General features: G+C 36.7%; 2 protein-coding genes across 2 annotated transcripts; both read left to right on the top strand.

Annotated features, from left to right (window-relative positions):
• Window positions 1-60: 60 nt before the first annotated feature.
• LOC145213889 (uncharacterized) lies at window positions 61-10,162 on the top strand. Its single transcript, XM_080082298.1, has 12 exons — window positions 61-204; window positions 685-726; window positions 1,468-1,539; window positions 2,156-2,224; window positions 2,499-2,579; window positions 3,502-3,678; window positions 5,331-5,660; window positions 6,345-6,635; window positions 7,434-7,585; window positions 8,029-8,149; window positions 8,656-8,752; window positions 9,363-10,162. The coding sequence occupies exons 1-12, from the start codon at window positions 141-143 to the stop codon at window positions 9,451-9,453; spliced, it is 1,587 nt and encodes a 528-aa protein (XP_079938424.1). The 5' UTR covers window positions 61-140; the 3' UTR covers window positions 9,454-10,162.
• A 2,932-nt stretch (window positions 10,163-13,094) lies between these two features.
• On the top strand, window positions 13,095-20,967 carry LOC145214853 (uncharacterized). The gene is made up of 9 exons (XM_080083461.1): window positions 13,095-13,168; window positions 13,345-13,527; window positions 15,216-15,380; window positions 16,514-16,855; window positions 17,196-17,486; window positions 18,286-18,437; window positions 18,884-19,004; window positions 19,510-19,606; window positions 20,143-20,967. The coding sequence occupies exons 1-9, from the start codon at window positions 13,147-13,149 to the stop codon at window positions 20,231-20,233; spliced, it is 1,464 nt and encodes a 487-aa protein (XP_079939587.1). The 5' UTR covers window positions 13,095-13,146; the 3' UTR covers window positions 20,234-20,967.
• Window positions 20,968-21,492: the final 525 nt, after the last annotated feature.

The raw sequence follows: 21,492 nt of genomic DNA on the forward strand, positions 1-21,492 counted from the left end.
TAGCCATAGAGTCGGTATAACCGTTTTATTTTATGTGTAAGGACAGATTTTGAAAGTTTTTTCTGAAAAAGAAGCCAGCACCTTTATTGGTAATACAAAGCTAAGGTGGAAAAAAGTAACAACGGATTTCTAAGAGCAGAATGGATTTTTTTGAATACCCAGAGTACCTCTCAGCCGAAAATGCTGACAGCTCACTTTCATCGGGTAAATAAATATAAGTAAACAAATTTCAAAATTTCTACAAAGTTTGGGCTTTGCTGAAGCCGAGGCAAAGCTAGTTATTTCACGAGCTAATATTCAATGAGATTTTCGTATAACGCCAATGCAACAAATTTTGACATGCGTTTATATTATTTTGCTGTAGCTCTATGCTTTGGAAATACAAAGTCCGAACTGGGGTTTAAACCACAATTACTTAATCCAGTGATTCTTAACTGATGGACTATTTAAGTGGCCAAAACATTTAAAGATGGTCAATAAATAGTAGCTGTCAATAATTTAGGTCACTGCTTAAAATACGGGCTTAAGCAAAATATTTTGGGTCAGCATGCTTATTGTGTTTGCTTACTTCAAAAGTAAATAGGCCACGTCATTTTTTAATTGGGTTGGTTGGCCATGACCTATTGTGAGTTGAGAATCATTAACTTAACCAGGCGGGCTAGTAACTACTTTTCTACGTTGCAGATAACAGCAGTTCGATTTGGGATCTTGTCAATTTCTATTTGGGTAAGTTGCCCAAGCTTCTACACTATATCCAGGGTTACCATCGAGATTTGACCCCAAAATAAGGACAACCAAAAATTAAACTTTTATACAAAACGAAACAAACGTTTTAGAACCAATCTTTGCATTTGTACGAGTCATGACATATCACATGCCACATTTTTGGCCAGAAACAATGTAATCCAGCAACTCCTTGTTCGTAGAAAATACTTCGTGCATCTCACAACAGCTCAGGTCTAGGTTTACTTTTTCCATGTAGAAGGGATTTGACATTCGTTTCAATAAGTTTGTTCCTTGTAATTGTTGAAGATAAGACAAAATTCGGATTCAAGTTATAAAGACAAATTATTAGAAACAAGGACAATATATTTTTTTCCAAGACATAGCCTTAAAAAAAGGACAAATCTGAGAAATAAGGACAGTTTGGCAATGTGTTTATCCAAATAACATACAAAAAACACAAAAATGTTACGTCACAGTTGGTTTTATGACGTAAAAATTAGTATTACATCATTAATTCGCCATAATGTACTCGGCAAAATCGACTAAGCGTTTAGGATTAGTGAAAACTTCATCGCACATTTGAAACAAAAATGTTCTATGGTTTGAAAATGTGCTAAAGAAAGAATTGTTTTTCAAACCCTAACACATCGTTTTGTTTTCATCGCTCTAATTTGTAGTGAAATATTTAATCTTATTCAAATGGAATTAAAAACAATAAATCGAATGATTTTTTGTGTGTAGGCAATTATACATTTCCAGCTTTTCCAAGTACAACAAATTCTTCCTCTTATTATTATTCCGAAGAAGACATAGGTAAGAAAACTACTTCCATTAGACTGGTAGAGCTACTCACAACATACCTCACGCCAGCCCCGCATTTAACCATATTTCGCTTGGTGGTGCAAAGAGCTGATCAGCTCGAATTATTAATTTTGCAGTTAAAGAGGGGTGTTGGGAAGTAAGCTTTACAAAAAAATTAGGATCTAAATTTTAAAGTTTGTTATATTGAATTTTAAATGATAAATTGCTTGCCAAATATGCTTAACTACAAGTATAATTCGTATTTGATTCGAGTCGCATTTTGCCAGATCGCAGAAAACTAACATCAGGCGCATTAATCAGTTCAAAAATATGTAATAATTGGACTCGTTTGCCAGTACTTTTGAAATCCAAGCGTCTCTGCGGGCTGCACAACCTTTAATGAAGCCGCATGTGGCCCACCCTTGCCCTAAGTGTTAGCATTTATGGAGATATATTGTTCAAGGGGTGTTTGAGCTCTTTACACCACCTATCAAAAATTCGCTAATTGTGCAGTAAAATTTCACTTTAGACCATGGTATAAAGACGATTTTTTGGTATTGGTATTTTAACATTTTGCAATACTCAAATAAAATATAATGTACATTTAATCGAATGGGTTTTTGTGCAGATGATGAAACAAATGTACTTCAACCCACGATAGGCAACTTTTCCTTCTATTTTCCATGGTATTATGAAGGTAAGGAAACAAGTTTCTCGGTTTTACAGTTTTGTGGTGTTGCAAAAAACAGAGGAGTTTTCTCTGATGAGTTGAAGCGATTTTGAGGAGTTTTCTCTGATGAGTTGAAGCGATTTTAAGCAAAGCGATTTTAAAGAAGTTGTAAATCGCAAGTGCTGGAAAGTAAAACTAAAATGCTAAAAACTAGTGAAGTTAATTTGTTTTGTTACCGTGTGTTTATTTTTATTTTGGTGGCGCATTCCTCATTCAAACACAAGTTTTTTTTTATATGCAGGAAATGAAACTGTTGAAAGTATTGACACTATTGCACCACTCAATCTGACCCACCTTTACCCCGATATAATCTCTGATATTGGTAAGTTTCTAACGTTGCAAATTACAATTTGGCATTACCACAAACTTACTATGTGAGTGTAAATTTAAAATTACCCACATGACTAGTACGAAATGACAAACTAGGTAAAGCAGTGGTTCCCAACCTATTTCGACTAATTCCTCCTTAACAATACAAAACATTTTTATTCCTCCCTAATAGACCACATATGGTAGACGCTAAACCATAGAAAATTCATTTAAAATTGAGTCCTTTATCAAATACTCAGGTTATAATACCCCAGTTTAAGTGTATGCTTACAAAGCACATGCAAAAATTAAAGTTCCTCCCCTTAAATTTTAAAATGTCTCCAAGTTTGGAAACCACTGGGATAGAGGATAAATCAGCGATTTATTTTATACACTGTTACAGCGAGTGTTTTATTGCCTAAAATGGTAATCTGCAAATCTTGTCGTTAAAGTCATACTGTAGCAGCCTTCCTCACTACGGTTACCGTGTTCTTGTTCCCTCCAGCGAACCGGACAGATTGCCTTCTTTCTTTGTTTCTCGTCTTAAGCGGCGTACTCGTTAAGTTGTGTCATTTTACTTTTGTATTTAATTTTATTATATTTAAGAGTTTAGTTTATTAAGCGTGATGAATAAAAACAACATAGCGACACAATAGCACGCAAAACAATTGAGAACAATTGGTGGATGATATCAAAAGCACGGCAGCTACAACGTATTATAAAGCGTTATGTGACTGGGTCTCACAAGAAAGCGCGGGGTTGGTAAACACGACTGGGGGAAACGTTGGTTGGACCAGTCGAGGGGGCTTAAAAAAAACTAACCACCCGTGGTAGGGAAAGAAGGTGAGGTTCGACAGGTAAAGAAACCATCAAAAGAAGCACCCATTTTAATGCATCTCGAATAAACACTTCGCTACAATACGATGCTTTTGCAGGCTCTGGTGAAGAAATGGAGGATGAAATACCATTCAGTAGTACAACAGGAGTTAGGATTACGCCTCTTATCCCGTCAACTGCATCATTCTTGACGACTACAAATGTCCCGATGACCCAAGCTGGCGTTTCAACTGAAGCAATACCATCCAGCACATTAACAACCATGGCACCGTTAAGTAAGAAATTTCCAAAAGTAGAAATAGTTCAAGCTCACTGTTCGCCTAAAAGTGAAGAACATTCAGCATGAAAAGCCACTAAATCGATCGCTCTATTTTTTTTGTTTTACGAAAGACAAATGCATTTCGCTTTTACACGCATCATTTTTACCCTTAAAATGATATTAAAGTTGTTTGATATGCCCCTTTTGCTGGAGAACGTTAGATGAAACAATGTTTAGATAGGAGGCTTGGTCTGCGTGTGTTTAGACAAGCGGTTCTCAAACTGGGGTATGCGGTCCCAAGGATCCGCCAAGCGACTATGTATGGGACCTCGAGTAGCAAAAAGTATTTCTACTACCTCATGTAATTCTAGGTCATGTGAAAGTTTCGAATTGAAGGGACCGTTTTGACAAAAAAATATAAAGTTTGAGGACCCCAGGTTTAGACAAACTAATGAAGAAGAGCAAAAACCGGACCGGGTATTTTTGGATCGGGTTCGGGTTTTAATAAAACCAAATAAAAGGATTTCGCTTTACGACAACTTTAGGGTCAAATGCGGGCATTGTTTTTTTGGCTTTCTTGAATTTTTTTATCATGTTTAGGTTTGAAATTTAGATTTCCTTACAAGTATAGAATAAGTGGCTTTGTAGGAAAAAGCCCGTGCTCAATAAGTTGACTAAATACGCATATGTGTATAAAGTCATCAAGTGTTCATTAGTGCCAACAGTGCTGTTGTTTGTTGCTGCAACGGAATAATTAAAAGCAATCAGTTGCATGAGATAATGCGCGATTGCGAAGTAATTTCCGCTTTTCAAGAGTCACGGTTTATCAACTATCACGATTATTAAAGTAATAATACGATACGAAATTGATGGTAGGACTAATGGTCCATTAAAACATTTTTATGACTGCTGAAAACCGAAAAAATGCCTATCATGATAACTGCAGTTTTGTAGCTTTGCAATTCGGTTTGAAACAATTAGTTTGTGTTTTCCAAACGTTTTTTTCACTCAAGAGGTTTTTACAGCGTCACCACAACATAGTTTATTTCCAAGTGAGGATCATGGCCCCCAAAAGGTATTTTTTAAATCAGAACGTGAAATACCTTTCCTTTTATCGATGCTACACCCTTTTAATTTAATTTTGGCATATGTGTTTTACTTTTTTTACAGCACTTGCATTTACACCAACAGTCTATTTAACGGTGATATCATTTTGCAGAATAGGACTGCTTGTTATTACTAAACATAAACTACACAGAATGTTTATGCAAATTCATGCAAAAAATGTTTCTTGGCGTAAGTTCGCACCTGGCAAAAACCTTTAGAATACCTCGCATGTCTTAAACGAAAAAACATTTGCATGAGGTATAAATCTGTGGTCGGTAATTACCGAGTCTGTCTAGTGAAGCGTTACCGGGCCGTTTTTAGGTCAAATGCTTTTGAAACATTTTTGTACCAGTCCGTGCAACCTAGGGGTTATAAAAAGATCAATGTAATGCAAACCTAACAAACAGTCGCATTGGCAAGTCAAAATATAAAAATTGTTTAAGCTGTCATAAATTTTTATCGCAAAACAATAGTTGTTTTTTAAAGAAATTTTTGAAACGGTCCGCAGCCAAAAAAGATTGCCGACCCCTGGTATAAATGACCTTAATTTTCATGCTGCAGGTTCAACAACACCAACAACGACAACAATGTCACCATCAAGCCCCACTACAATCTTCACAACGGAACAAACGGTCAGTGGCTCCCAAATCTTCCTGGAGGGACAAATCTTCTGCAACATAGAATCTGAGAATTGCCCAGAAGATACAGTGGCGTCCTGTGCGCCGTGTCAGGCCGCTGCTGGCGTCTTTGCCTTTTTTGTGATCGTGATAGCCCTGGCTATTTTGATCACGAGCATCGTGAAAATCGTTCGCCGCTTAAGAGGAACTTCTCCTGAAACAAAAGTTCGAGACAAGATCAGTGTTTCACATGCGGTTGCGAACATTATGACAGGTGAGCGGGTGTTTTGTTTGTTTTTTGTTTTATATAAGTCGATCGGTTCGAAGGAAATGTCCAGCCCTATTTTTTTCGGACATATACACTTTCAATCAATTTGAAAAAAATACTTTTTTGAAATTAGAATAGGAAAATGAGCCAAAAGTGTTATGCTTAAAAATGAAAGGTGTTTCAAGCGAACAGACCCTTACATTTAAAAAAAATCTTTAGACAACATTTAATGACGAATATAACGGCCCAAATAGACGCAAAAGCGACATGCTTTGTAGTTCAAACGTTGGCAAATGCTCATGCTATCACCAGTGATATGAGGCAGAGTTGTAAACGGGTCTGAAATTGGAGCCCGAACCCGAAAATAGAAGTCCGAAACGCGGCCCGTACATGAATCGTTTTTGAGAAGCCCGTTTAGGTCCAAAAGTTTTATGGACACGCGTATACATTAAAGCCTCAGAAAAGACCACAACAAACACAATATACAGGTGGTCTTGAACAAGGCGTTTTAGGGCTGTTTGACATCAGGTCAGGATCCAGCAACTAGCTATTTAGCTAGAAAACTAGCTATTTAGTAAAATGACCAAATACAACATTTTTAAGCCGTAACAAGAATCTACGTTTATCCAATCTGCTAAAATCAACTTAAAGGTGGTATCGGTTTTTAAAATGTGTATATTTCCTTACAAGGCATTCTTCTACTGGTGGTTTCAATTTACAACTTCGCGTGGTCGATTACTTCAACGCGACAACAGCTTTACGACCGAGCAAACCAGCTCCACAGTTCAGCTGCTGCAAAAGTAGGAGGGATTTTTCTTCTGCTTTGCTACACTGCCCCACTTTATCACTGGCTCTTCGTCGCGTCACATCGGCTTTTCGCGGTGGTTTCCCCAAAACGATACCGAGCGCTAAGACTCGGGACTGTTTACGCGGGAATAGCAGTGGTCTGGATTGCTGCGATATTTATAGCAGTTTTGCCAGGTAAGCAAAACTAACCTTCTGAAATTAATTTTTATTTGTCACAAATTGAAATTAATAGCATATTACAGATTTGTTTATGGTGGGTTTCTTTAAATTAAAATACAACCGAAACGAATTATCTTTTCGCGAAATTTATGTTTTTTATGACTCTGGTCAAACATATTCAGATTGAGTTAAGTTGTGTTTATTTCGCTTGGTGAAATAAAACATAGCTAAAACAATCACCAAGCCTGAAATAACGCTAGGAAAAAATCGAGGGCAAAATAGTTAAGGGTAAAATCGGTGGATGATACCAAAACGCGCTGCAGCTACGCCGCATTATAAAGTTAACCTCGATTTATCTGATTTCGAGTCTATCAGGAAAATTTATATCTAATGAAATACAATTGAAAAAAGGAATCTACAAACTGAACCTTATTCTTGGTCTAAAATGGTGCTATTTTTTGTGCCAGGAGGAGGGTATATTTGTAGCCGACTCATAAAAATGTATAAAAGACAACTTACAGAAGAAGCGACTACATCAAATTCGTTCAGTTTCGGATAAAAGAGTATACATTTTGCCTTATTGCAATATCATTTTCTTATTCGAATAGAACCCAATACCATTAACAAATCGGTTGCGATCCTGTGGAAGAACATAGCCAGAACTTTTTCGATGTCTTTGTTGTTTTGCGTAACTGTTCAACGATTACAATGTGATGAAGTTATATTAAGATATAATGGAAATAAAACTTGGCTTGACTTGCATATATTCCATCTTCATACAAATGTAATTTTAAACCATTTTCACTTTTTTAGCTTGGATTCCTTCATCATTTAGCTTCGTCTACTTCAAGCCAACTTTCCTCTTTACTCTGAGCGGAGCAATGAGCAACTCTTTCTCTCCTCCCTCTCACACTCCCGTCATCATTTACGGAGTTCTTGTGTTTCTTGTTCCTTATCTGACCGCGGTGAGTTCGAGGGGCTTTCCCATTAGGTGCTTCCCAATTTTGTAACTTGTATAGTTCCAGTTTGAATTTCTTAGGGGGGTTCGATAGTCGTATATTGTACCTAACAGGCTTTACATATAACACATTATATTGGTTGACTTAAATTGACTATAGAACGCACAAAACAGGTTCTTTTTTACGCCCAAAAAGGTACAAAAATAGATATTTTTGACTTAGATAGACGCATAACTAAGTATTTTCTGACTTAAATAGGCACATAAATAAGTATTTTTTGACGTAAATAGGCACATAAATAAATATTGTTTCACTTACAGGCACAGAAATAGGTATTTTGGTCCAAAAAAGGCACAGAAATAAGTAAACCATTAGTTTGCCTGTCTCTTACTAGAAAACCCAAATGCTGCTTTGTGTTTATATCAATCACATTTTATTGTTTTTCACAGGTTGGTCTCATCATTGCAGCTCTTGTGATGGTGAAAAAACACGAGTTGGTTACCGACACAAAAGAAAGAGAATCCGCCAGAACTGCATTGATCCAAATCCTGGTTTACACATTGGCACTGCGTGAGTTGTAACTCATTTTAACAATTGAAGTATTGAACTCGGATTTTAGACAATAAAACGACTCAGGTCAAACCCATTTACAAGTGAAGTTAAGAGTTCATTTTGGTACATTTTGTTTGAATATACTTTATAATTACAAAAATTAACTCGTTAAATTTGAATCGAGTATTTTTCGAGTAAAAGAGTTCGACTCACAACATGCAATTTCGAATTCAACCTATTGAAGAGTTTAGTTTGCAATATTTTGTTTCGAATTAAATAGTTCAGCACGGTTAATATAATTTCGAGTCTAACCTTTTGGGTTAAGCATTTAACTCGTTTAATTGAATTTCGAGTCTACTAACCCTTTGCATGTGACTTGTTACATTGGAAGGCGTTAAAAAATGACTCGAGTATTTTTGAACTCTGTATAACTTGAGTTTGAAGTTCTGGGATGAAGCGGTTTTCATTTCTACATTACCACTTGTACTCAATGTGTACAAACATTTTATGTTCATATTTTTCAGTGCCGCTTGTCGTGGTTCTGCTTATCGAGTTTTCTGACAGCAGCAAAAAAAGCACAATCGCTCACACAGTGAGTTTCTATCTCAGCACTCTACACAGGTAAAATACAAATACTTTAGTGTTTTGATGATGTTATTAATCTTGTTTTATCACCGAATGTTGTAAGTGCTAACAATTTTAATAAGGAAATACGAAATCAAGTTTGACTTATTAAAATAAGTATGCTTTTTACGGCAACCTTTTTTGCACTGCGGACCAGTTTAAAAGTGAAGTTTTATCGCGGAAAGGCCTTGGAAATGACAAATGTTCTGTAATGAAGTTCATAAAAGTTATATAACTCCATGTACTTTCCAATGCGGCCTGTGAAAAGATCGCATTACATAAATCATTAAAGCATTTAATCCTAAAACGTGTACGGCCCTGTAACAAACTCCTCACGGACCGGTGGTTGCCGACCACTGCTGTAAAGTGTTAGAAATCCGAAGGGAGGAATTAAGTTAGATTTATTGCAATAAATATGCAAAATATGTTACTGCTGTAAATGGTCACTTTTAATTATCGAACATCGAACAAAATGTAATTCAATGCGTTATTTAAACTCGGGTGTTTACCAAACACGATTAACTGTTTGTTTGTAAGTGAGCACCAAACAACTTTGCCATAAAACGAATAAGTTATTTTAGCGTGTATATTCAATTCTTTTTCGCAGTTTATGTACTTACATTGTGGAGGCAGTACGCGGTAAATCCAAACAATCAAAGTTCGAGGAAAGGCTGGAAGAAATGGAAAGAGTCCAGTAACCGTTCACTAAGAAGCTCAATCAGCGGTCCACGACTTCTGAGACGGAATTGATACCGAAAAATTACTTTGATGTTTACATGCAAGTCTCTAATTCATGTGGAAGCATTGTGAGCACAATGTTGTGACGAGCATACATTTGAAACACGAGTAAACCGAGTCATTCACCTTCACAATCAGAGTCACATCCGCGCCTTAGAACCAGAGTCATTCCTTTGCTAAAATACTTCAGTATCGTTTATGAAACGACCTGACAAAGTTATCGTGGTGTAATAAAAAGTAAATAAGCTAGAAAATCCATCATAAATATGTTTTAATTACATTAATTAAAGATTACGAAAAAACAGTTCATTAAAAAAAATGGTATTAAAATAATTTAAAATAATTTTGAATTCATGTAAATATCATTGTACTTTATAACTAGCACCATAAGAAAGTCGGTAATAACTTTGCATGTTGTTGTATTTTTATTTGCCAATTTTAGTTTTAATTAACAATATCACACACGGAACTCGCATTTGGGTCGGTACAACCAAATGTTATCAACGCATTTTGTGCATATTTTTCACGCCCATAATTTGTACATGAAATGTGTTTAATGCTGAATAATGCTGCTCTATGTTAATGACTGTACAAAACTTTTATCACGCCATGTTTTGGCGGTAAAGGCTTCGCCATTCCATTATGTATTTTGTCGAAATAAAAGTCGCCCATTAACGACGATAGTACCTAAAGACCCCAAGCAAAATATGAAAGCAGATTTTTTGTTAAGAAATTCAAACGAAAGGTGGCACTACTATAGTACTCCAGACATTTAAACGAAGTGCAAATATCACGTATTCATAAATTTCTTGACAGACACGGCGAAATTCGAACCCACACCCTTGTGAGAACCAAGCGATTGTGGTGACCACATGAAAATGTCAAAAATAATCTCACAGTCATTTCTTTGCCAGTTTTACGACGAAAGATGTTGCGTTTTTTAACTCAATCAAACGACACAACAGCACGTTCATTGCTCACCAATAGTAATTACCCTTTAAGCTTTTTAAACATTTTCTGTTTTGAGCATAGTATTTGAAAAATCTGAAAATGGGCAGAAGTTATAGGCCCAATTTAGGTAAATTAAAAAAACAAATAATTTTGTCATTCTAAACGAAAATTCCTAGTGATGATTACAACAGTGATTGTTAAAGCGACGTAAAGTGCGTGTTGGGCATTAATCACCAAATCTAACTCAACTAAGCACGTTTTATATAACAAATATTTACATTGTTATCTTTAACGTGAATTTCTACTATTCCAAATTTAAATCGTGGCTCGTTTGTCGTTCTGATGCCAAATTTTAACTCTTTCATGTTACAAGGGTTTCGAAAACAGCTGCGGGAAATGGAAATGTTTGTTTACTAGCTCGGGCGCTTTGTTGATCACGACTTATGTCGCAACTCGAGGCGTTGGCGCGCATATGGTTTAAAACCAAAGCTTGAAAACGCACTATTTGCACAAAGTGGATTGTGTAACAAAAGTTTGCAGTTGAGCAGTGCCATAAGTTTGTTGTTTCTCAGTAAAGTGTTGCAATTACAGCAGTGGTCCACCGGAGCTTTTTCAGGTCGTACACAAGTAGCTTTCTGTCATACCTAATGTAAGCCAAATCAAGAATTGCAACTTAACTGAGACAATTAATCAGTTCTGTTTTGGTGCGAAATACGTGTTTTGGGCATTCGTCTCAAATTGCTAACTTTGCTGGTTTCAGAAATATGCTAGCTTGGTCAAGAAAAATAGGCTTATTTCTTGGTCTACCCACTGAAACAGGGCCTAGGACGCGTGCCAATTTACTTGTTATTTCTATGTGTTATTGACGTCGCGTGCCAACGTTTTTTCTAAATAATAGTGGTTTGTACCAGCAGATATCAATAATAAAGAGAAAGCAGTGTTTTGTGCATATAAAGCTAAATTTTAAGACAGTAGCATGATAAAAACTGTACACAAGCAGTGTAACAGCTGTTACAACCTAGGTTAAATTGTTACTTTAATATAAATACGCGAATCGGTTGAACCCTTTAACCTTTCCCACTTATATCCCGATATATTCGGTAAGTCTCTTAAGTCGTAATTTACGTTTTGCTTGAAGAGACCTTAATCCAGGGGTGGGTAACCTTTGTTACTGTAGGGCCAATTACAAATGTCAAAATTGGATACAAATGTCAAAATTGGATCGCCGCACATGTTCATCATACAAAGTGATTTTACTTTGTTTCTAACCAAATATGCTTAACTACAAGTAAATTTCGTATTTGATTCTAGCCACATTTTGCCAGATCGCAGAAAACTAGCATCAGGCGCATTAATCGGATCAAAAATATGTAATAAATGGACTCGTTTGCCAGTACATTTGAAATCCAAGCGTCTCTGTGGGCCGCACAACCTTCAATTAAGGGCCGCATTTGGCCCACCCCTGCCTTAATCCTTTGTGATGCTTTAGTACAGTGGTTCTCAACCGGGGTTCCGCGGACCCCTGGGGGTCCGCCGAGCGTTTTCAGGGGGTCCGCGACAATTCCCGCGAAACGAGATTAATAAACAGCGAAACGCTTTGGCGTTTTAAAAATAGCATGAAACTTGTTTGTAAACATTCTTCATAGGCGACAAACCACAGTGCATTATGACATTTAAATCCCATTGTGATGCAACAGACGTAAATTGTCATTGGAAAACAACGTCACATTACACTGTGATGGCTTTTTCCTGTTCATTTCCGATGTCGCAACCCAGAAAAAGCGATAAAAATTTTGGTCCTGGACCGAATGTGATTGTAACTTTATGCACCATATTTTGGTTGCTTGTTAATAAAAAAAGAACAAAATTACCAAAATATTCTAAGCGTTCCTCAATTAGATTACAGCACCGAAAAAGGTCTGCGAAGGCAAAATGGTTGAAAACTAGTGATGTACCGAATCGGCGAAATTTCGATTCGGCCGAAATATTCGGCGGTTTTGCCGACTAAATTCGGCCGAATCAACCGAATCATTTATGACGTCACGCGATGTCGTACGCTACGCGTTTGACATGAAAAAATGTTTATCTACCAGGCAATTAGTGCAGAATAGTTGTGTTTCGTCCTCATTTCAGTTCTGTGGGGTTTAAAATTGCCTCAAGCATGATTGGCAACCTGCCAATGAGTTGCTACTTTTTTTGCCGTTGAAAAAAATGTGTTGAAAAAGATAAAAATTGACGCGATTTTCGTTATGTTTGGGCTTTTGAAAGATTTGCGTGGTTCCTTAAGCAGAAAAGACACGTTTAACTTTTAAATTTGTGTTCGTAAAAGATTCGGTTTCAGCCGAATCGCAACAAATTATTCGGCCGAAACCGAATCTTTGCAAAAACGACCGATTCGGCCGAATAAATCCGGCAAACCGAATATTCGGTACATCTCTATTGAAAACCACTGCTCTATGTTTTTAGGAGGTTTCAAAAGTGGGGAACAATCAGAATTATAGCAGTGTTGTTAAACTTCGCTATGTTTTGTGCTTGTTGTTGCATTGTTAGGCGTTTTCTAAATTTATTTTTCCATAAAGGCTATTTTTTAAATTAAATTTCAACTGTGTATTGTATATTAACTGTGTATGTTTATGTTGTCCACAGAAAATTCCATATTAAGTTCTAATGAAAATGACTTAAATACAAACACAAACAACAAAATGTCGATAACCAACAGAAGATGTAAGTACAAATAACTTCCCTAACATCTTATCATCCTCAAATCTTGTATCACAAAATATAGCAATCATCAATTTTGGTGACGTCACAAACTATGCGCCACCAAGCAAATGACGTCACATTTTACACCTTCTAAAAAAATCAGTCTAAAGATTATAAAAAAACACTTGAATTTCCAGATACCTGTAATGGGCACCTCGTCAAAACACCGGAGGGAGGAAAAATTACTTGTAGGGTAACAAGTTGGATTGTGTCTGTTGATACCAGGTGTTCGATCGAATGCTCAACTGGCAACCCCACAGAGAGCAAAATAACATGCAAAGACAAAGGGTGGAGACCAACCAATCAAGTCTCTTGTAGTGGTAAGGGATACATTTGAATCCAGCTTATAGAAAAGAACCGAATAACATTTTTATTCCTACAGGTTCTTGGGATAGTCTGATACGTTTTTTAATACCGATACCAATTTTAGAGAGATAAGGAGGCCTATAACCAATACTATATTTGCTGTAAAAGGCCTACCCTAAATTTTATATCATTCATGCCACTTCAATGCCATGCTTCGCTATGCGTAAACAAACTGTTTAAAAGGAAACTAACAAAGTCACGCCAGAGCATCAAAGCTTTAGACCAGTGGTTCTCAACCGGGGGTCCGAAGAACGTTTTCAGGGGGTCCGCGACAACATCCCAATTTTGCACACACGGAGATTGATAAAGCGCCATTTAAAAAAATGTTTCACCTTTTTGAGATAGCATGAAATTTGTTGAAAAACATTCTTTACAGACGACAAACCAAAATGCATTGTGACATATGCAACGCATCACAGTGTAATGGCTCTTTTTGTTGATTTCCGATGTCGTAACCCAGACAAAGGGATTTATATTTTGGTCCTGGTCCAAACGTGGTTTGTATATTCTGTACCCTGTTTTGGTTACTTGTTAATGAAAGAGGACAAAAATACCAATACCTTCAAAGGGGTCCGCGATTAGCTTGATAGTATCAAAAAGGGTCCGCGAAGGCAAAAAGGTTGAGAAGCCTGAAGGCCACATTCGGCCTTTTAGGGCACGTCGTGCGGCCTTCGACGCAAACATACATTTTAGGATCTTGATATTGCATGCTGCACCCGCCGAAGAAAAATATACGAAAATGTATTTTTTGTGGACTTTGTCTTATCTCCCGTTTCGATTTGAGAAGTTCTAGGGCAGCGGTGTTTACTTTCTGTGGGACTACCAAGAGCTCATTGCCCTACAGTCTACAATCTTACTTGCGTAACAAAGAAAGAGTGGCCTTTGTGAACAAAAAGGTTTCCCACCCCTTTGCTAAACCATAAAAACATCATTTAAATTGGGTCCTTTGTCAAACTCACTGGTCATATTCCCAGAGCTTAGTGTTTATTTTACAAACCACATGTAATAATTGAAGTAAATTCCTCTCCTCAAGTTCTAAAACTTCAAGTTAGGGAACCACTGGAACAAAGGATAAATCAGCGACTGTTATAGTGACTGTTTAATTTTCTAAAACGGTAAATAGCAAATCTTGTCTTTAAAGTCGTATACTGTAGCGACCTCTCTTACTACAGTTACCTGTTCTTGGTTCGCATTCCTACAGCGAACCTGGCAGGTTGCCTTCTTTCTTTTTCTCTGAGGCGTAATTTTGCTTGGTAAAAGACAACGTAGCGACACAATAGCACTGAAACAATCACCAAGCCGGAAAAAGCTAGGGGAAAAGAATAAAGGGCCAAATTGGCGGATGATACCGAAAAGCGCTACAGCTATATACATTAGCTACATTAAAAGACGTTATGTGACTGAAGGGGCTCCCAAGAAAGTGAGGTTGGCTCAGTATCGGTAAAAACGACTGGGGAGGGAACGTTGGTGGGACCAATCGAGAGGGGGCAATAAACTAACCGCCCGTGTTAGGAAAATATTGTGGGGTTCGACAGGTAAAGAAACCACCGAAAGAAACCCTGTCGGAAAATCGTATATTGTGTCATTCTACTTTGATGTACCTCGAATTAACACCTCGGTACAATATACGATGCTGTTACAGGTTATGAAAATGAAACAATATCCGACAGTACAACAGGAGGTACCACCCTTATTCAAACAACTGGAACATATCTCAACTCGACGACTGCAAATGTCCCAATGACCCAAGCTGGCGTTTCTACTGAGGCAACACCATCCAGCACACTAACAACCATGGCACCGTTAAGTAAGAAATTCCAAAAAAAGTAGACACAGTTCAAACTGTCACTGATTCGCCTAAAATGATATTGAAGTTGTTTTGTATGCCTCTTTCGCTGGAGAAAGTATTTTTAATATCCATTTTTAAATTACAAATAAAGGGTGTGAATGTACGTAGTTGGTACGGCATTAGGCAAGATGGTATTTATTAAGATTTGCAGGAAAAACCCGTGTTCAATTAGTTGACTAAATATGTATATTTGCACGACCTCATCAAGTGTCCTTTAGGGCTAAGAGCGGAGTTGCAGTTTGTTTCTGCAACAGAATAATTAAAAGCAATCAGTTGCATGAGATAATGCGTGATTGCGAAGTAATTTCCGCTTTTCAAGAGTCATTGTTCATCAACTATCACGATTATTAAAGTAACTAAACGATCCGAAACTTTCGAATTTCCCAACTTGATGGCTTGAAGTCACTAAAAAGTTTTAAGAGTGCTGAAAAAAATGTGCCGATCCGTTTAGTAGCTTTGAAATGAGATATTAGCTTGCAAAAACCTTTGGAAAATCTCGCATGTCTTAAACGAAAAAAACAAACATTTGCAGTTAGGTATAAATCTGTGGTCGGCAATTACCTGGAATCGACCTTGTGCCGGTTTGTAAAGTGTTCGTTACCGGGCCGTATGACTTTTCAGGGCAAATGCTTCTGAAACATTTTTGTACCAGCCCGTACAACCCAGGGGTTATAAAAATATCAATGTAATGTGCAAGCCTTACATACAGTCGCATTGGCAAGTCCAAATATATGAATTGTTTAAGCTGTAATAAATTTCATTGCAGAAGAAATGTTGTTTTTGAAAATAAATTTGAGTTTCTCAGTCCAAAAAATGTTGCCGATCCCTGATATATATGACCTTAACTTTCATGCTGTAGTAACAGAATTTTTAGCTCTTCCGGCAGTTTTTTATTGTAATATGCCAACGTTTCGATGTCCCATACTATAAGTTATAACTTGTGTTTGCAATGTATGTCATTACCCTGATGAAGGTGTTTCGTATGGGACATCGAAACGTTGGCATATTACAATAAAAAACTGCCGGAAGAGCTAAAAATTCTGTTAATACGTTATGCCTGGCAGCAACAGTGTATTCATTTCATGCTGTAGGTTCAACAACTACAGCAGCAACACCAACAACGACAACATTGTCACCACCAAGCTCCACTACAACTATCACAACGGAACAAACGGTCAGTGGGTCCCAAATCTTCCTGAAGGGACAAATCTTCTGCAACATAGAATCTGAGAATTGCCCAGAAGATACAGTGGCGTCCTGTGCGCCGTGTCAGGCCGCTGCTGGCGTCTTTGCCTTTTTCGTGGTCGTGATAGCCCTGGCTATTTTGATCACGAGCATCGTGAAAATCATTCGACGCTTAAGAGGAACTTCTCCTGAAACAAAAGTCCGAGACAGGATCAGTGTTTCACATGCGGTTGCGAACATTATGACAGGTAAAATAAGTTTGTTTGTCATGTTTTAATATTAGTCCACGGTGTCGAAAGTGGCTATTTTGTGGACACTTTATATCAATAATAAAATACCTGCATTTTTGTGCTACGAATTAAATAAAAAAATAAAACAATTTTGTGCTGAGAATTAAATAAAAAAACATTTTTCTGCTACGATTAAATAAAACAAACCATTTTTCTGAAACAAATTAAATAAAAAAAGCGTTTTTGCGCAACGAAATAAAAAAAAACGCATTTTTGTGCTACAAAGAAGAAAATAAGCCAAAAATGTTTTACACTTAAAAGTGGTATCGGTTTTTAAAATGTGTATATTCCTTGCAAGGCATTCTTCTACTGGTGGTTTCAATTTACAACTTCGCGTGGTCGATTACTTCAACGCGACAACAGCTTTACGACCGAGCAAACCAGCTCCACAGTTCAGCTGCTGCAAAAGTAGGAGGGATTTTTCTTCTGCTTTGCTACACTGCCCCACTTTATCACTGGCTCTTCGTCGCGTCACATCGGATTTTCGCGGTGGTTTCCCCAAAACGATACCGAGCGCTAAGACTCGGGACTGTTTACGCGGGAATAGCAGTGGTCTGGATTGCTGCGATATTTATAGCAGTTTTGCCAGGTAAGCAAAACTAACCTTCTGAAATTAATTTTTATTTGTCATAAATTGAAATTAATAGCATATTACAGATTTGTTTATGGTGGGTTCCTTTAAATTAAAATACAACCGAAACGAATTATCTTTTTGCGAAAATTTATGTTTTTTATGACTCTGGTCAAACATATTCAGATTGAGTTAAGTTGTGTTTATTTCGCTTGGTGAAAGAAAAAATAGCTAAAACAATCACCAAGCCTGAAATAGCGCTAGGAAAAAATCGAGGGCAAAATAGTTAAGGGTAAAATTGGTGGATGATACCAAAACGCGCTGCAGCTACGCCGCATTATAAAGTTAACCTCGATTTATCTGATTTCGAGTCTATCAGGAAAATTTATATCTAATGAAATACAATTGAAAAAAGGAATCTACAAACTGAACCTTATTCTTGGTCTAAAATGGTGCTATTTTTTGTGCCAGGAGGAGGGTATATTTGTAGCCGATTCATAAAAATGTATAAAAGACAACTTATAGAAGAAGCGACTACATCAAATTCGTTCAGTTTCGGATAAAAGAGTATACATTTTGCCTTATTGCAATATCATTTTCTTATTCGAATAGAACCCAATACCATTAACAAATCGGTTGCGATCCTGTGGAAGAACATAGCCAGAACTTTTTCGATGTCTTTGTTGTTTTGCGTAACTGTTCAACGATTACAATGTGATGAAGTTATATTAAGATATAATGGAAATAAAACTTGGCTTGACTTGCATATATTCCATCTTCATACAAATGTAATTTTAAACCATTTTCACTTTTTTAGCTTGGATTCCTTCATCATTTAGCTTCGTCTACTTCAAGCCAACTTTCCTCTTTACTCTGAGCGGAGCAATGAGCAACTCTTTCTCTCCTCCCTCTCACACTCCCGTCATCATTTACGGAGTTCTTGTGTTTCTTGTTCCTTATCTGACCGCGGTGAGTTCGAGGGGCTTTCCCATTAGGTGCTTCCCAATTTTGTAACTTGTATAGTTCCAGTTTGAATTTCTTAGGGGGGTTCGTAAGTCGTATATTGTACCTAACAGGCTTTACATATAACATATTCTATTGGTTGACTTACATTGACTATAAAACACACAAAACAGGTTCTTTTTTACGCCCAAAAAAGTACAAAAATAGATATTTTTGACTTAGATAGACGCATTACTAAGTATTTTCTGACTTAAATAGGCACATAACTAAGTATTTTTTGACGTAAATAGGCACATAAATAAATATTGTTTCACTTACAGGCACAGAAATAGGTATTTTGGTCCAAAAAAGGCACCGAAATAAGTAAACCATTAGTTTGCCTGTCTCTTACTAGAAAACCCAAATTATGAAACTTTGTGTTTATATCAATCACATTTTATTGTTTTTCGCAGGTTGGTCTCATCATTGCAGCTCTTGTGATGGTGAAAAAACACGAGTTGGTTACCGACACAAAAGAAAGAGAATCCGCCAGAACTGCATTGATCCAAATCCTGGTTTACACATTGGCATTGCGTGAGTTGTAACTCATTTTAACAATTAAAGTATTGAACTCGGATTTTAGACAATAAAACGACTCAGGTCAAACCCATTTACAAGTGAAGTTAAGAGTTCCTTTTGGTATATTTTGTTTGAATATTCTTTATAATTACACAAATTAACTTGTTAGATTTGAATCGAGTATTTTTCGAGTAAAAGAGTTCGACTCACAACATGCAACTTCGAATTCAACCTATTGAAGAGTTCAGTTTGCAATATTTTGTTTCGAATTAAAGAGTTCAGCACGGATAATATAATTTCGAGTCTAACTTTTGGGTTAAGCATTTAACTCGCTTACTTAAATTTCGAGTCTACTAACCCTTTGCATGTAACTTGGTACATTGGAAGGCGTTAAAAAATGACTCGAGCATTTTTGAACTCTGTATAACTTGAGTTTGAAGCTCTGGGATGAAGCGGTTTTCATTTCTACATTACCACTTGTACTCAATGTGTACAAACATTTTATGTTCATATTTTTCAGTGCCGCTTGTCGTGGTTCTGCTTATCGAGTTTTCTGACAGCAGCAAAAAAAGCACAATCGCACACACAGTGAGTTTCTATCTCAGCACTCTACACAGGTAAAATACAAATACTTTAGTGTTTTGATGATGTTATTAATCTTGTTTTATCACCGAATGTTGTAAAGTGCTAAAAATTGTAATTAGGAAATACGAAATGAAGTTTGACTTATTAAAATAAGTATGCTTTTTATGGCAACCTTTTTTGCGCTGCGGACCATTTCAAAGTGAAGTTTTATCACGGAAAGGCCTTGGAAATGACAAATGTTCTGTAATGAAGTTCATAAAAGTTATATAACTCCAAGTACTTTCCAATGCGGCCTGTGAAAAGAATGCATTACATAAATCATTAAAGCCTTTAATCCTAAAACGTGTACGGCCCTGTAACAAACTCCTCACGGACCGGTGGTTGCCGACCACTGCTGTAAATGGTCACTTTTAATTATCGAACATCGAACAAAATGTAATTCAATGCGTTATTTAAACTCGGGTGTTTACCAAACACGATTAACTGTTTGTTTGTAAGTGAGCACCAAACAACTTTGCCATAAAACGAATAAGTTATTTTAGCGTGTATATTCAATTCTTTTTCGCAGCTTATGTACTTACATTGTGGAGGCAGTACGCGGTAAATCCAAACAATCAAAGTTCGAGGAAAGGCTGGAAGAAATGGAAAGAGTCCAGTAACCGTTCACTAAGAAGCTCAATCAGCGGTCCACGACTTCTGAGACGGAATTGATACCGAAAAATTACTTTAATGTTTACATGCAAGTCTCTAATTCATGTGGAAGCATTGTGAGCACAATGTTGTGACGAGCATACATTTGAAACACGAGTAAACCGAGTCATTCACCTTCGCAATCAGAGTCACATCCGCGCCTTAGAACCAGAGTCATTCCTTTGCTAAAATACTTCAGTATCGTTTATGAAACGACCTGACAAAGTTATCGCGGTGTAATAAAAAGTAAATAAGCTAGAAAATCCATCATAAATATGTTTTAATTACATTAATTAAAGATTACGAAAAAACAGTTCATTAAAAAAAATGGTATTAAAATAATTTAAAATAATAAAAATGTTTTGAATTCATGTAAATATCATTGTACTTTATAACTAGCACCATAAGAAAGTCGGTAATAACTTTGCTTGTTGTTGTATTTTTATTTGCCAATTTTAGTTTTAATTAACAATATCACACACGGAACTCGCATTTGGGTCGGTACAACCAAATGTTATCACCGCATTTTGTGCATATTTTTCACGCCCATAATTTGTACATGAAATGTGTTTGATGCTGAATAATGCTGCTATATGTTAATGACTGTACAAAACTTTTATCATGCCATGTTTTGGCGGTAAAGGCTTCACCATTCCATTATGTATTTTGTCGAAATAAAAGTCGCCCATTAACGACGATAGTACCTAAAGACCCCAAGCAAAATATGAAAGCAGATTTTTTGTTAAGAATTTCAATCGAAAGGTGGCACTACTATAATACTCCAGACATTTAAACGAAGTGCAAATATCACGTATTCATATATTTCTTGACAGACACGGCGAGATTTGAACCCACACTCTTGTGCGAACCAAGCGATTGTGCTGACCACACGAAAATGTCAAAAATAATCTCACAGTCATTTCTTTGCCAGTCTTACGACGAAAGATTAAATTAAACGCAAATACCCAACATCGAAACCGATAATCACGTCTTCAATTGTTGTGTTTTTTTACTCAACAAAACGAAACACCAGCACGTTCACTGCTCACCAATAGTAATTACCCTTTTAGCTAATTGAAAGTTCTCTGTTTTGAGCATAGTATTTGAAAAATTTGAAGATGGGCAGAAGTTAGGTAAAAATGTGAAGATGGGCAGAAGTTAGGTAAATTAAAAAACAAATAATTTAGTCATTTTAAACGAAAATTCCTAGTGATGATTACAACAGTGA

This window comes from Phallusia mammillata, chromosome 2, assembly GCF_965637545.1.
Source record: "Phallusia mammillata chromosome 2, kaPhaMamm4.hap1.1, whole genome shotgun sequence".
Taxonomy (NCBI): domain Eukaryota; kingdom Metazoa; phylum Chordata; class Ascidiacea; order Phlebobranchia; family Ascidiidae; genus Phallusia; species Phallusia mammillata.